The sequence below is a fragment of the Vigna unguiculata genome, chromosome 10 (assembly GCF_004118075.2).
Source record: "Vigna unguiculata cultivar IT97K-499-35 chromosome 10, ASM411807v1, whole genome shotgun sequence".
Taxonomy (NCBI): Eukaryota; Viridiplantae; Streptophyta; class Magnoliopsida; order Fabales; family Fabaceae; genus Vigna; species Vigna unguiculata.
In genome coordinates, this window is record NC_040288.1 from 1683437 (window position 1) to 1700463 (window position 17027).

At 24.7% G+C, this 17027-nt stretch overlaps 2 protein-coding genes across 3 annotated transcripts; both read right to left on the reverse strand.

The window, feature by feature from the left end:
- Positions 1-3567: 3567 nt before the first annotated feature.
- LOC114165736 (uncharacterized protein At1g28695-like) lies at positions 3568-7345 on the reverse strand. Its single transcript, XM_028050310.1, has 3 exons — positions 7178-7345; positions 6145-6540; positions 3568-4156 (listed from the first exon to the last, which is right to left on the reverse strand). The coding sequence occupies exons 1-3, from the start codon at positions 7325-7327 to the stop codon at positions 3632-3634; spliced, it is 1071 nt and encodes a 356-aa protein (XP_027906111.1). The 5' UTR covers positions 7328-7345; the 3' UTR covers positions 3568-3631.
- Positions 7346-9786: 2441 nt separating this feature from the next.
- Positions 9787-15051, reverse strand: LOC114167341 (uncharacterized protein At1g28695-like). Of its 2 annotated transcripts, none has more exons than XM_028052403.1 (3): positions 14876-15051; positions 14159-14554; positions 9787-10374 (listed from the first exon to the last, which is right to left on the reverse strand). In XM_028052403.1, exons 1-3 carry the CDS (start codon positions 15023-15025, stop codon positions 9868-9870), a joined length of 1053 nt encoding a protein of 350 aa, XP_027908204.1. In that variant the 5' UTR covers positions 15026-15051; the 3' UTR covers positions 9787-9867. The 2 variants fall into 2 exon arrangements, with proteins under 2 accessions (XP_027908204.1, XP_027908205.1); XM_028052404.1 differs by having other exon boundaries at positions 14159-14579; positions 14876-15016.
- Between the last annotated feature and the right edge of the window lie 1976 nt (positions 15052-17027).

The window sequence follows — 17027 nt, forward strand, 5'->3', positions numbered from 1 at the left end:
TTTTTTTTTCATTTTCCCTGTTTAAAACAAACACATAAAATAGTAGAATTCAACAAAATTCGCTATTATATCATGCTATTAAATCATGATACCAAACCATGAATATCATTTTAGATAAGTCATTCATACCTCATCAATTTAATTTGGTGGGTATTGTCAAATTTGATGACGCTTTTCCCGGATCGCGTTCTAAATAATTTTTAAATTCAGTATATATAACTCTAAAAACTTTAGAGATTTATTTTTCATTATCTTAAATTCTTGGTTCTCGTGAAATTTCTCATGAAAAGTTTAGTTAAGGTATATGTATTTTTTTCATCTTTATCACAAACCTTCTTCTTAAAAAAACAAATAAATTTTTTTACTCTTTATCATAATCTTTTTAATATAAATTTATCATATCTCACCTATTTAGAAAAAGATAAAATTTATATTCACAAATCACAATTATCATAATGCAAAACATAACAAAACTCATACCACTTTAATTAAATAAGCAACACGGTATAAATTCAAAACTTAAAAAAAAAATTACCATAGGCAACAAAAAACACAAAATCCATAAATTTCATAATTAAGGGTTATAATAATTTTGAAAAAAGTATAATTACAGTTTATACCAATTTCACAAAAGAATCCCTAAAATCATAATTAGGTTTATACTAATTTTGAATAAACTTAATTTGGATAAACATTCTAAAATGAATCATAAATTTAACATACATAAATCATAATAAGATACTAACATTTATCTGTGAGAGATCATGCGAGAAGTATACTTCAATTTCAATCTATATGTTCCCCAATCTTTGTTTCTCAATCTATCTCTTTGTATCTATTTTATTTCTCTTCACACACTTTCACGATAATTTACATGGTGAAAAAAATCCTATAGCCAAAAAAAATCCTAATCTCTTTTATAAATGAATGTCTCTATTAAATTTTTTATTTTATTTTTTATTATAATTTCCATAATATAAAATTAATATAAATAATTTTAAAAATCTTAATTTTTTATTATAATTAAATATATATATAAATTTCAAAAAAAAAAATTGGGGGAGCCGTGGCTCCCCTCTGTCATGGCATAGGTCCGCCACTGCACGTGACACCACGAATGTAACGTTTCATGTGACATAATTGTAAATTGACACGTGACAATTTTTATACATTTTAAAAAATATATAAAAATTTAAAAATGAAATTAAAAAAATAAAATAAAATTGAAAATTATGTGACTTGACATGTGGCATCTACGAATACGATGTTGATGTCAACTTAACGAAAAAGACTAAATTAAACCTTTTAAAAGAATTCGAAAGCTAAATTGAACCAAGAAATAATAAGGAACTAGAATGAACCAAACCAAAAAATTAAATGACTAAATCATTAATTATACTATAATTTTATTTACATCAATACTCGTTTACCAATTAATACGTAAGAAATTTCCTTTGTTCTCATAATCTGGTTATTAATCTATCTCTATACTAACTTATATAGGTGTTATCGTTCCTGTGTGTACGCATTTATATATATATATATATATATATATATATATATATAATATATATATATATATATATATATATATATATATATATATATATATATGATGATTATAATAAGTCTCAATTCAATTTTCAGAGGAAAAACTCGATATTAAAATACCTATTGAGAATCATTTTAAAATATTAAATCAAAAGTGTTAATCAGTATTAAAAAATAGGTTTAATATTACTGTTCATCCCAATATTTATTGAAATCATTCAATATAGTTATTTAAAAAAAATTAAATTTATGTAGTGCTTATATTTGTCAAAAAATAGTTAATTTGGTCCTGTACCTTAAATTAATGTTGACGCATTCAATATGTACCAACTTGCCACATGACATTTATATTTCCACATCTTTTAGAAGGTGATAACATGAGAGCATAAATGACATAATTGTTTAACATGATTTACTTATCCAAAGTGATACCAATCTTCATTACCATGTGTCATTTACATTGTTATGTTGTCACTCTCTATAAAAGTGTCAATATTAATTTATTTTAATGGATCACATTGATTTTTATTTTTAACAAAGGACTACATTACATTGAAAAAAAAAATTGTAAGGATCACATTAAATAATTCTAACAAATATAGAAATCAAAATGTAGTATTAAACTTTACAAAAATATTGATTTAATTGTAATTAATGTCATTTCCTTTGAACTTTAATCAATAAACACTTCAAATAAATGTACAAATTTTTTAAAATTTTGTTTAGGAAATATATTCCACATTTAAATATAAAAAATAATATTCAATAGCTAAAAAAACAACAAAATTAGAGTCCTGTGACATAATCCTTAAAATTAGTAAACTAATTACTTATATGGTGAATTGATGGCATGAAAATTTAGGTATTTTTACTTTCTTAAATATTATAAAGTAATTTTATTTATGTGTCTTTTTTATATATATATCACTACTAAAAAAATTTATATTTTCTGCCAATTTTGTTTTGATTTTTTTTTGTATGAAATACTTATAAATTTTGTTATAAAAAAATACAGAAAATTGCTGCCAATTTTTTTGCAAAATATTTAGAATAAACCACTTTTCGCAATAAATTTTGTAGGAAACACTTACGAATTTTAAAATTTTGTAAGAAATAATTATCTACGAAGGAATTACTTACCAATTAAAATTATTAGAAAAAATAACAGAAAAAAATCTTTTCTTGCAATTTTTTTTGACAAATTTGTAAAAGAATTCTCATATAATATGAGAATTTTTAGTAGTGTATACGAAATGTTTCAACTCTTTTCAAAAACAAAAACAATAATTATTCAATCTCAGCAAAACAAGAATGCTAGTATTTAGCCACCATGTTACAACATCCGTTTTGAAAAGGAAACTAGTTGCATCAGTTAGAATTTTGGAAATCAATATGCTTTTTTTTTTTTTTTCTTTTCGATTGATATATTTGGGTATTGTATTGCGGTCATCATTGGTGAGCTTGAAAACCCTAGACAATAATATTGCTTTTGTACAATGGAGATACGTATCCGAATAAAGATTTACAAACAAAACCAAATGAGATTTATTATGATGCACCAATACGATACGTGTATCGGATACGATACGTATTTGACACGATAATACATTAATTTTAAAAATAATAGAATATGATACGTTATATAAGCATATTGAAAAGTGTATAATATTTTCAAAAACATGATAAATAAATTAATGTTATCACCTGCATCCAAATTAAAATCATAATTAAGTATTAAAGTTGTCAACACAAAAGATTATACATTATTGTCATTATAAAAATTTATTACTTTATATATTAAATATTTCATTGACAAGTATCAGTAAAATATCCTAGAATATCATATACGAATATGTCTCGAACACGTGATCTAAATTGAAGTATCGCTACTTTCGAGTAAATTTATAATAAAAATGTAATAATGTACTTAAATGTATTTGTATTTGCACGGGCAAGATTATTACAACACATGAAGACAAAGATTTTGTCTCTTAAAATTTATTGAATTTTTTCATAATCATAGTACAAAATACAACAACTTGTATAAATTAAAAAAAACATTCAACTATATATATGATACCTAATTACCCTTTACTTTTAGAGAATTTCCCCAAGATTGGGTACACCAAGTGTGAGTACTCCACTTAGTAGTTTGAGAAGAGTTATTATGTTGAAACTTCTTAAACCTCTTCCAATCACTGAGCAAAACCTTCAGGTCTCGTTCCTTTGCAGTGATGCTTCTGCAACATGCTGCATGGAAAGTGATGACTGCCCTAATATCTTTGCTATCTTGGCAAAAGGAACTAAAATAAAGGGTATCCAAAAACCTAACCCTAAGTCCTAACTGGTTAATAATACCACCCTTAATTAGGTCACTCAGAACATCTTGTTCCTTCTTCCCTGTGGAATTGTCCTTTTGTGCATACCATTTTTTGTACAGGGAAATCGTCTTCTTGTTTGATCTCACAAAGTAAAACCCTGTGTTGATTGGACTGCTCTGTAACCATGGATCTCCGAGGTATCCATCTAAACTTATCTGAAGATCTTCTGTCTCGTTCTTCCCCAACATTGTAAATGGGTCTCTTAACCACACTACATCTGTGTCCTGTACAAAACATGTTGCATGGGAATTAGAAGATAAAAAAAAAAAATTAAGTTTGATATGTCTTAAGAAATTAATTTTAATTTTAATTTGTTCTTACAAAACTGAGTTATAAAATGAGATTTATACTCATATTACATGAAAATTAGGAAAAAAAAAGAAACTGAAAGTTAATTGACATATTTTTTTTATATTTAAGTATGGAAGAAAAATAAAATGGTTGAAGTTCAATTATATACTTTTGTACTTAACATAAGATCATACTAAAAAAAATTATGATGTATTTTAAAATATAATGTTAAATTGAATCATCAAACGTTTTAACTTAATTCGTAAGGTGCACTTTTACAACCCTAGTCACGTGAGCATATTTTGAAAAAGCAATTAAAATTGCTTTATCTTCGTTGACGTTCAAAATGACCTAATTTGAGTGTGGACCACAAATTTTCTTATATATATATATATATATGTATATATATATATATATATATGTATATATATATTTGTCTTTTCTAAATGCGAAAAAACGTTTGTAATAGCTATATGCACTTTGCACGTAAGTGAATAGTGGAATGGTTATTAATTATGAATATGATATCAATCTACACCTAATAACGTGGTTATTAATTATTGATACCAATTTTTACACTCAGATTTTAATATAAATAAAAGTTAGTTTGCCACCAACATATAATAAAAATTTAGGTATGTTATTTTATTTCTTATACATATATGGATATATATTCGTTATATGATATGATGTTTCGTTAAACATTTACTTAATCTATAACCAATCTAGTGTATTAAATATAAAAATTTTAAACTATATATGAATATATATCATCCTTGTCTTTTTAACTCTTAATTAACCAAATTAGATACATTGGTATATTGTTATTACTACAACTATAATTATTAACTCTAGTAATATTAGTGTTCAAACTTGAAAGTACATAACAAAGTCAAAGGTTTAATGAGAACAATAAAATCGTTTTCGGCACCATTAATGAGAATGTTATTAATTGCTCCAAATTTCAAACAAAGAAAAAAACAAAGGAAATAATTGGGAGATATTAGTATACTTTAATTAGGCGCACAATTAAACCTTACATTACTTTATTAAAATGGTAATAATTTATTTAATGAAAAAATTAATATTAAACTTTCCTTTTGACATTTCACTTGTATACATTAACTACTTACATCCAACTTCACAATAAATATTCCTTTACATCAAGGTAAGGTTAGGTCATTTTAGTATATTCCAAAAAGACTAAATTAAACACATTTTGACTTCACCTTTGTAATGTAAAATGGAAAGAAAATGAAGAAGGGGGAATGTTTCAAATTTTAATTAAAGAAAAATAGAAAATAACGAAAAAAATGATTTTTAAAATGCACCCTTATATATATATATATATATATATATATATATATATATATATATATATATATATAATTACACCAATATAATATTTTCTAAAGATCAATCACACTAATATATAATATATTTACGTTAATTATTAATAGTAAATTTTTCGATCTAATTAATAGACGAGTTATAATTTTATATGCATGCAATTATTTATGTTAATTTTTTTTTCTAAATTGAATAAATAATAATAAATTAATTTAATAATTATGTTTTGATATATTTCGAAAAGTATATATATGCTATAGTTTAATTTTAATGCATATAATTGATTGAGGCATAACATAATTTCACATTAATATAAATATTTTAACATATAATATGTATCACATGAAATTTTAATTTAATAGTAAGTATTGGAAAAACATGATCCAATAGAAATTTTTTAAATGTTATTATATTTGGTAAAAGCTATTTCCTTGTTCATTTGTTGAATATAAAAAAGTACACATTTGTTTGTTGGTTATTATATCAGTTGTTTGCACTGAAATATGAGAAAGAACAATTGATGATAATAATATAAAAAAGATGAAAGAAGAAGAAGAAGAGAATAACTTACTGTGAAAATGAAATTGTAGCCATGTTTGAGAACTTCCAAGAGGAACTGTGTTCTCTTCCACATCATCTTGACGAAATCTTGAGACATGTAAACTTTCTCACCTTTGAAATCAACACCATCTGTTTCCAATCTGAAGCAGTTGAGTTTCAGAAACTGGCATCGATCATAGGCAATTTGATCAACAGCAACTATGAGAATGTGATGAATGAGAGATCTTGTTCCTTCTCCCAGCCAAAAACTGTTGAGAAATATATCAAGCATGGTGGTGTCACTCTCCACATCTTGCTCTGCATAAGCCCTATTCACTACTGCTATTATCACTGTTTTGTTTCCCATTGAAGCTTTCGCCAAAGCACACTCAAGGGTATCTCCACATGCTTCAGTGTTTGACTTGTTCTACAATGTTTGCACAAAGTTCAATTATGATGTCTGTTTTTGATGTTCAGATTGATGCAAACCAGATTAACAACTATCTGGGCAAGTGAAGATATCTGTTTTTGATGTTTGCAAAAAATTCAAACACTTAACTTTATAATGTGAGATGATGACCGATATTCAGATGAATTTTTTATGTTCATATTCATATTAAGAACTAATTGAGGCAATCGATGTTGGAGATAGAGATAATTGAGTGTAAATCTCACTTTACAAATCAGTTTTGTAAGGTTAAGTTAGACTTAAAGTCCACTTCTTAAAATGATCTATATCAAAATTATCTGTAGTCTATCCTGACAAGATTTGTTGTTTGTTGAATCTATCATGTCATCCATTATCTAAGTGTCAAAACTTTCATTAATCTCAAGTTTCACGCTCGATATGTATATGCCTCAGTGTGGTATTGAAAATCTTACATCGACTAGAGATAAGATACATTTTTAATATATAAGTGAATAGAAAACTTATCTTACAAATCGGTTTTTAGGGTTAAATTTAAAGTTTTCACTTCAAAGAAAATATTTTTGATGCATGTATGCATGATTTATTTTGAGGCAAAAGCAGAAAAAAAGAAGAAGGTAAATTTGAATGAACTTACAAGATTCGATTGGTCGAAGAGTGGTTCCTTTTGCCGTAGGATGGCTTGGTTGGAAAAATAGGAGAAGCATTGGTAGATCAACATAAAACCAATGAAGAGAAGTGATACTGTTGCCAAACTCACAAGAGGATTTTCCATCGTTTTTCTCATTTTGTGTCTTTATCTTTGTTCACAAAAACCAGTAATGAGAGTTATACATATATTAACTATTTTTACTATTTATAAGTACATTTTAAAGAAACATAATAATTTACAAGAGGACAAAATTTACCACATCAATAAATTGAAAAAAAAAAAAACTTTAAAAAGTAATTAATGAAACTACAACTATCAGAAAACTCACCATTGAGGCCTAAGAACCTTTATTCTTATTATAAATGGCATTGCCAAACCTATATTGAAGGATACTTTAAGCCTTTAAGCTATTATTAAATTTAAATAGTTTATCTAAATATTCGTTTTACAGTATCCTTTACGTTATCCTTTGAATGCAACTAAATTTACCATATTTGGTTATGTTTGATGAAGAATTAAATCACTCACATTTGTTTTATTAGATCATTTTGGTAAGTAAACATTAATTTTGATATTAAGGAGTAACGTTAAACACCGTATTACTGTTTATGTTTATTTCAAATTCTTTAAATTATCTCCTACACAGTATCAATTAAAAGCAATGAATTTAATTTTTTTTTCAGATTTAATCATTAATTTTGTCAATTTATTAAAATATATTTATTTTTAATTTTTTTTTTAGTTTTCACCCAGGTGAAAATCTAGTTCATTATAATTTTGTACATTCTTTTTTCAATTTATTAAAATCTATTTTTTATGCCTAAATTTGGGTGAAATTTTGTTTATTATAATCCAGCCATTAATTTTGTCAATTTATTAAAATCTAATTTATTGATACAAATAAATTTCAAAATAATATTTTTAAATTTCACAAAAATTTTACAGCATTTTATCTTGTTCTTGAAGTTTAAAAAAAAATAATAATAAATCACAATCAAAGCACTCAAAAAATAATATAAAGTACAGTTAATAAAATTTTCATAAAATATATGAAATGTTATTAAAATATACATGTACTAATAAATTATTATAAAGTAATTAATTTTCTTAAATTGCTCAACCAAACAATTATAAAATTCAATATATTTATTATTAGGATCGTGTCCTCTTAATTTTATTTAAAATAAATTATACAAAAATGTAATCTTAATATTAAACAAAAACTAGATGTGTATATTCAACAAATCAACTAAAAACAAATTATACTAAATTTTTTCTTAAAAACAAAACAATTTGCCAACTGCATACCAATGCATTCAACGAATTCAACATTATAACAATCCAAATAATAAAAAATAATTCAAACAATTTACACATATAACACAATTTTAAAAATAAAAAAACAAAAATTGGATGGAGAAGGAAAAAACCAACCTGAGGAACACTTAGCAGATCAATATTGAATGACGCCGGCGAAGTGGGTTGAAAACAACCACCACAAAGAGAGAATTCACACTCTTCCCTCTATGGCACAACAACCGTTTACGGTGTCAATGAAATCGAATCAAAGACAACAACAACGAATAAAATCAAATATGGGAGGAATAACGAAAATTATCGTCTATCTCATATTAGACGACAATTCTACTAAAACACCGTCATCTAATATGTGATAGACGATTGTTCTAGGACACATCTTGGTTGGTGTTTAGTGAGACTTTCCAACTCTTCTCTCCTATGTTCCCGTCCAATCATTTTATATATTTGACATTTAAGAAAGATTTTATAGTTTTATATAAAAGTTTTGATATCCTAAAATATTTGTTGAAGATCCGCTAATGATTGATTCTTGTTCAACGATACCTATATTTACGCTAAATATTTTAAAAAACACATTACTTTAACATAAACCATAATTTTAGGAAGATCATAGCCATTTTTTGTCATTATTTTAGATTTTGGACAATAAATCATTTTATTAGTTTAGAATATATATATATATATATATATATATATATATATATATATATATATATATATATATATATATATATACTTTAAAAAATTTCAAGAATTTTGAAAAAGTAATAAATTTTGTAATTGTGTTGAAATATTGTATTTCCAAATTCTAATCATGAAGGAAAAGTTATATGTTTTCATTTAAACTTTTTATAAAGAAATCAACTTTTCTAATCATTATTTTAAAAATATTAAATTAAAAACAGAGCTAGTTTTGATGAAAAATGTGGAAAAATATGTTAATTAAAAAAGTTATTTTTGATGAAAAGTATGGTAACATGCTCAAAATGATATATGATACTATTTTTAGGATTAATTATTGTACATGAGGTATAGAGTTTTGGGTTATCAAAATGAATCATGAGTAAATTTATATAAAAAAACGATAAAATATCATTTTCAATTAAAAACTTTAAAATATTGGGTTTATGCATTTTTTTTTATTATAAGAAAGATTTTAAATGATGAAGAGGTCTCTTTTTTCATCCTTAACCCTATATAGGTATTCCAATGCATAATCTATACAACATAATCATTTTCCTATTCATTTATAATTCTCTTACCAATAGTGGAAAAAAGAAAAACTCATATAAATATATATTAACCTTTTAAATTAAGAGAAATATGCTCCATACAAAAATTGGGTTTTTTTTTTTCTAGGTCTTCCCCCAAGATTTTTGACACCAATCATGCTTAGTCCATTGAGGAATATTCAGTGTAGAATTAGGTTGCAACCTCTTAAACCTCTTCCAATCACTTAGGGCAACCTTCATATCTGCCACCTTTGCATTGATGCTCCTACAACAGTTGGCATGGACAGTGGTGACTGCCCTAAAATCCTTGCTATCTTGGCAAAATCCACTGAAATAAAGGGTATCCAAAAACCTAACCCTAATTCCCAATTTTTCAATAATACCATTTCTAATTAGGTCAAGAAGCACATCTTGCTCCTTTTTTCCTGTGGAATTATCCTTTTCATCATACCATGTTTCAAACAAGGAGATGGTCTTGTTGCTTGACCTCACAAAGTAAAATCCAGTGTTGATTAGGTTTTCCTTTGACCTAGGATCACCATTGTACATGTCTGTGCTTATTTGAAGGTCTTCTCTTTCATTCTTGCTCAACCTTGTAAATGGGTTTCTTAACCACATTACATCAGTGTCCTGTCAAAAACATGTTACATTATTTGTGTTGTTTGAAGTCTGGTTCTCCCTCCGATATAAACATATATGTTATTTAACGAAGAACATTTTGATTACTAAATTTTGACAACTTTCTCTTACAACATTAGGTGATATCTTCTAAGTGATTTTAGAATATTGAGAATAAGAAAATATAAAGATAGAAAACCACTTATAAAATGACACCTAAGATTGTAAGAGAAAATTGTCAAAATCTAGTAGTCAAAAATCATTTTTCTTTAATGAAACAGTTCAAGAAAAATTCTAAATAATGACCAATTTTAGTAACAAAACATAATTAACATTGTAGTAATCAATTTAGATACAATTTATAAACTAAAAATTATTAGTAACTAAAATAGTTTTTATTATGAATAATTGATCTTTAAATTGATAATTAAAGTTTTTTTTTTTATGAATTAGTTTCTAAATTGGTCACTAATATTAGTTATCAAGATTTTGACTACTAAAGAAATTGATATTTATTTATAATATAAACTATTTTAGTTACTTATTTAGTCACCAATTATAATTTTTTATTTATAATAAAAATTATTTTAATTACTAATAATATTAATTTATAAATTAATATTTAAATCGGTTTAAGTCATTTAATCGCTGGAATTGTAGTGAAGGTAGAAAGTAAGAATTCGAATACCTAATATTATGCGCAAGATGAAAATATGAATTTGAAAGTTAAATTCTATATAAAGTAAACTTTGGAAAACAAGTGCATGCACATGTAAATGCAAAATGGTTTGTTACTCAATTAATTTTTGGTTATTTAATTTTATCCTTTTATTGGGTTTTGTCTTTATGTCAAATTCATTTTTCTGGTTTTCCTGTATGTTAATTAAATATTTATTGTTGGTTGTAACATACTTTAAATTTAAATTAATAAATAGAATTGTAAAAAATATTTAAGTCGAATTTTTAGCAACCTATAGAAATTTTTAAAATGAAATAAAAGTTTTTTATTTAAATTTAGTTTGCACTCCATTTAATTATGCAATTTTCAATGAAAGAATTATGTATGTATTTGTATTTATCTGTGCTCTAATAATTTAGACTACTTTTTTGAGCATGAATTTTGTTTATTTAATATGAAAATGAAATAAACAAGAAAAAGAAGTTTTAGAGAAAAGTTAAGAGCACATTAGAGGGTTGCATTCTATAGAGAAAAGAAAAGAAAAGGAAGGTGAAAAATTGTTTCTAATAAACATTTTTGTCTGTAACTTAATATTTTTCTTAAAAAGGATACATTAATGTTTAAATCATTTGTTTAATTTTATCAAAATTATAAAAGAAAATCGTGGTCCATTTTTAAACAACACCCAAACATGTTTTAATATTATTTATTGATATCATAAACATATTCTTTTAAAAGAAAAAAAAAAGTCATAAACTTCACTATTTTTAACTACAAATATTTTTAATCTGTGTTATTTTCTACCATCAACATCATGTTTCTGTATTTACTTTATTATATTGATGAGGTTCATTTATATGTTCTCAGAATAGAAATTCTAAAAACAAGTTTTTAATGATAGATAGATATTTTGGATGTGTTTCAATAATTAATGGAATTATTATAATTAATTTAAAGGTCAACTTTCAACAAAAACTAACAGTAAAACCTAACAATGTGCACACGTTTACGTAACTAAGTATGACATGTGCAAGAAGGAAACAGCATAAAATTATTAAAAGACATGATTGAATTAGTGGTATAAAAAAATATTTTAAAATTAAGTAATTAAAAAAAAATCCGGTTCATATTATACATCATTTAAAAAAAAACAAATACTATCTTTTTTTCAATAACTTCTTCAGGTTTATTATAATATAACTGAAGACATAATTTAAAAAAAAAAAAACTGCAATTCATAACTTTTTTTCTCTCATATAGCTTTTTTTCAGTATATCGATTAGATACTAACTTTTTTTTTGAAAGATATAATATGAGATGGATGAAATACTAAATAGTATTATTTTACACTACAAAATTTTTCGTATTACATTATAGTTTTCTTGCAAATTTGTTAAAAAAATTTGCAGGAATTTTTTTCTGCTATTTTTTCTAAGAATCTTAATTGACAGATAATTTCTTCGTGTGTAATTATTTCCTACAAAATTATAAAATTTATAAGTATTTCTTACAAAATTTATTGCGAAAAAGTATTTTATATAAAATATTTTACAGAAAAATTGACAGTAATTTCCTACTATTTCTTTTTTCATAACAAAATTTATAAATATTTTCTAAAAAAAATTCAAAACAAAATTGACAGGAAATATAAATTATTTTAGTAGTTTTAGATATCATCTTCAAAAGGAAAATTTAAACGTAGAAATCAGAAATACATTACCTTTTAATTTGAATATGGCAATTATTCCATTAATTAACCATATATGATTCACTTCTCCTAGTTTGTGATTAAGTTTTTCTACCACTGTATAATAGATAATATGAAATAAATGAATATTTAATATTTTAAAAAAGTTGATGCAATCAATATTTAACAAAGAAAAAGAAAGGATGAGTAAAAAAAAAAACTTTGTCAAAATTAAACATTAACTATTAAAGTTAATTATAAATCATTTTCTTAATTGATTGAATTAATCTTCAAATCTCATTCTAATTGATATATTGTTCAAATTTCAACTCACGTAACTAAGACATGTTACGTGTACCACACAATAAGAAAAGGTGTGACGTTATGAAAAAATAAACAAATCTTGACATTTGAAAAATCAAAAGAACATTATTCAACTTTCTAACTATAACATATGTCTTCCTTTATATTTATATGTTTTGAACTTTTGTTTTGGCATTTCAGTGTCTCTCTCTTCTTCTTCTTTTTTTAAATATGTAAATTATATTTAATTTATAAAGTATTTTTAAATATGTAAATTATATTTTAAATCTTCAAAAGAAAAGCTTTAATTATGATACAAAATTGTTCAAAATTGGATTTATTTTCTCAGAAGGACAAATTTCATTTTATTGGTTGAAAATTTATATAAATAAAGTTTAATTATGTTTTTTTTTTTCCTAAACTTAAATGCAAAACTATAATACATTTGTGTTCCAAATTTTAATACATTTTGATTCTCAAACTCTAAAAATAAACAAATATAATTTCTTTTAACACAATAATATCTACACAATTTATCATATTCCACTCAAATATCATCTGAAACACTATTTAACACACAAAAAAGTTGTTGAATTAAAAGGATTATAATTATCTATTTTTAATTAAGGTCATTGGATTAAGATCACTATATTAATTCATTTATTTCAAAGTTCAGAACTAAAATATATCAAAATTTTAGAAAAAAACAAATTTAAAAACGAGAAAGTAAACACAAATTTAATCCAATAAATAAAAAACATTAAAAGAGAATTTGATCTCATTTTTTACTATCGATTCAATCCTATACACTTAAACAAAACTAGTAAGATTTAATCTTATAAAACTGATCTATAAAATGAATATTAGTGTGGAAACTATGCAATTTGTAAAACTGAGTATAAATTGATCTTATACGTAATTTATTACAAAAAAATTGTCAATTATCTACTGATTATTACATACAGATTATAATCCGTAAGTAATTTGAGATCTATCTACTGATTCACCTACTGATGTTTTTTAAATATTTTACTTACCTACGTTTTTTTTCGTATGTATCTTTTGGGGTTCAGGATATCATTCTCAAATCAGAACAAAAAAGCAAGAAAATGGAATGGATTACATACCGTGAAGACGAAGTTGTAGCCACGTTTGAGAACATCCAAGAGGAACTGTGTTCTTCTCCACATCATCTTGATGAAATCTTGAGACATGTAAACTTTCTCACCTTCAAAATCAACACCATCTGTTTCCAATCTGAAGCAGTTGAGCTTCAGAAACTGGCATCGATCATAGGCAATTTGATCAACAGCAACTAAAAGAATGTGATGAATGAGAGATCTTGTTCCTTCTCCCAGCCAAAAACTGTTGAGAAATATATCAAGCATGGTGGTGTCACTCTCCACATCTTGCTCCACATAAGCCCTATTCACCATAGCTATTATCACTGTTTTGTTTCCCATTGAAGCTTTCGCTAATGCACAGTCTAGGGTATCCCCACATTCTTCAATGTCTGAATTGTTCTGCAGTGCATATGTTTCCACAGAACTAAAGGTAAATCAAAATGAGAATCAAACTCTTTACATATATACATATACACATGTATATATTTAACATGTGAGGATATACATGAAAAAAGACTCAATAAACTCGTTGTCTTAAAATTTTGGATCGAAGATAATATCAGGTTTCTTATATTCAAAGTCTCATGATTCTGGATTTATAACTCGTAATTTGTAATGTGTAGGGACTCACACTTGAAAAGAAGATACTAAAATCTGAAATGAAGCAGTTTTCATAAAATGGAGTAACTTGTATGTAACTTGTATGTAATTTTAACTTACAAAGTTTGATTTCTTGCATAGTGGTTCTTTGTGGATTAGGAATAACTCATTGGAGATGGAGGAGGACCAATGGAACAACAAAATAACCCCAGCAAGAAGCAAACATAGAACAATTGTTAAACTACCAAAAGTTTGTTTAGGGTTATCCATTGTTCTCTCAATCTAATTTTATGTGCCTTTTGTGTAGAGTTCTTAGTATATATATATATATATATATATATATATATATATATATATATATATATATATATATATATATATAATATAATATATTGGTGGTTTTTCTTAGAGAGGGTGGCTTTGGTGGGAGAATAGTCATAGGATATTGTTTTTGTTGAACGTTGAATGTTGGAGAAGGATAAGATAAAAAAAGAAAAAGAGTATGCATTGGTTAGGTTGATTACACAGTTTAAGAATGCTATTTCTGTGATCATAATAAGAATATTCTTTTTTGGTCTTAATTGCCTACGGTTTTCATTATCATCTTATGGTAAAAGATTCAATCTTTCAGTTATTTTGGGAATTTGATGGTTTTTGTTTGTAATATTTGTAATTTCAATAAATGAATTTCAGATTTTTTTTTATAAAAAAAGATAAGAAAGCATGAATTTAAAATAAGGTTATAATAAATATTTTTACAATAAAATTGAAAGGTAAATTTAAAAGTAAAAAAACAATAACAAATTAATAATGGAACCTATATGGTCATGCCACTCATATTTATAATGGATACCACTTTTTTCTAACCTAAAAAATATTTGGTGGGTTTTCTTAAAAAGTTCTATATATATAACATGACAAAAATACTGATAGAGGGGCTATTACCCTCAAAATCCTAATTAAAATTATTAATTTCACATATTTTCTAGATTTAAAAGTTTAATTTAGCTACAATTATATATAGAAATAATTACAACTAGAGAGCAAATATTTCAATGCTAATTATAACACATATGTGAAAAGAAAATGTGCAATAATACTTGAGAACACTTTAGAAACTCTTGTATGAGTTATTGAAGTTCTTATAGTCTTATTCTAGTTTTTAGAAATCAAGTAAAATAAAGTAATAATTCATCAATCTTTAGTTTTTATATTCTAGATCTGACAATGGAAATTTCATAAATAATACACATTTCTTCTTCATTCATCTTAGTTTTCATCTTTAATTCATGCTCTGATATTTTCTATCCAATAGCTCATACATATTATCTTATTATTTCTTTCATGTTCTTGAATTGCCCTTAGGTCATTCTACAATTTTAATTCATATATGATGTTATTTTGTGATTTAAATTATCTATTCATGCTTTTTTTTTTTAAATTTAATTTCTTGTAAGAAGATTCGACTCTTGATCTATCTATGATTTTAATTAATTAAATGCTTGTGTCTGTTATATTTTCAATGCTTAAGCCAACTCTATATAAATATAACATGAGTAAATTTATAGTACAAATTTGTGTATAATATTATTTTATAGTTGTTTTTGTTCATTTTCATTTTCTGCTGAAAAACAAAAGTAGACAATTTACTGTGATGGCAACATCAATCAACAGATGTATGAAAATCAAATGGGAACTTGAGAAATGAAAAAGAAAAGTCAAATGTTTGACAATAGTCTTTAAACTTGTTTTTTGGGGTATAAGAAGAAAAAATAAAAAAGGATACGATTTCACCGTAAAAGACTGATGAATTGACACAGAAAAAGAAATTAAGTTTGACTTGGAAATATATAACTGTGTTAAATGTTGAAACTCAACTAATTTAAAAAAAGGGTTAAATATGTTTTTTTTTTTCGAATTTTAATGAAATGTAGAATTAGTTTCTCATCGAAACTTTAAACTTTAAATTAATTTAATCTTTAATTTTTAGAAATGCGTGGATTTAGTTCTTAATTAAATTTTGTTAAATTTATTTGAAGTTTCAAATGCATTTTATGATAATATTTGAGTTAGCATTAAAGCGAAAATGGATCAAACGTTGTAAATAATTCAAATACTATCATGAAATGCGCTTGAAACGTTAGATAAACTTAACAATGACTAAATCCATACATTTCTAGAGATGAAGAACTAAATTGGTTAAAAATTTCGAACAAAGACCAATTTCAACTTTCACTTAAACTTGAGAGAAAAAAACATATTTAATCCTTTA

Coding starts and splice junctions, on each gene's coding strand:
- LOC114165736 (XM_028050310.1), bottom strand. CDS start 7,327: ATGAGAAAAACGATGGAAAATCCTCTTGTGAGTTTGGCAACAGTATCA. Junction 6,541..7,177: donor TCTTCGACCAATCGAATCTT/GTAAGTTCATTC, acceptor CAAACATTGTAG/AACAAGTCAAACACTGAAGC. Junction 4,157..6,144: donor GCTACAATTTCATTTTCACA/GTAAGTTATTCT, acceptor TGTTTTGTACAG/GACACAGATGTAGTGTGGTT.
- LOC114167341 (XM_028052403.1), bottom strand. CDS start 15,025: ATGGATAACCCTAAACAAACTTTTGGTAGTTTAACAATTGTTCTATGT. Junction 14,555..14,875: donor TATGCAAGAAATCAAACTTT/GTAAGTTAAAAT, acceptor TATGCACTGCAG/AACAATTCAGACATTGAAGA. Junction 10,375..14,158: donor GCTACAACTTCGTCTTCACG/GTATGTAATCCA, acceptor TGTTTTTGACAG/GACACTGATGTAATGTGGTT.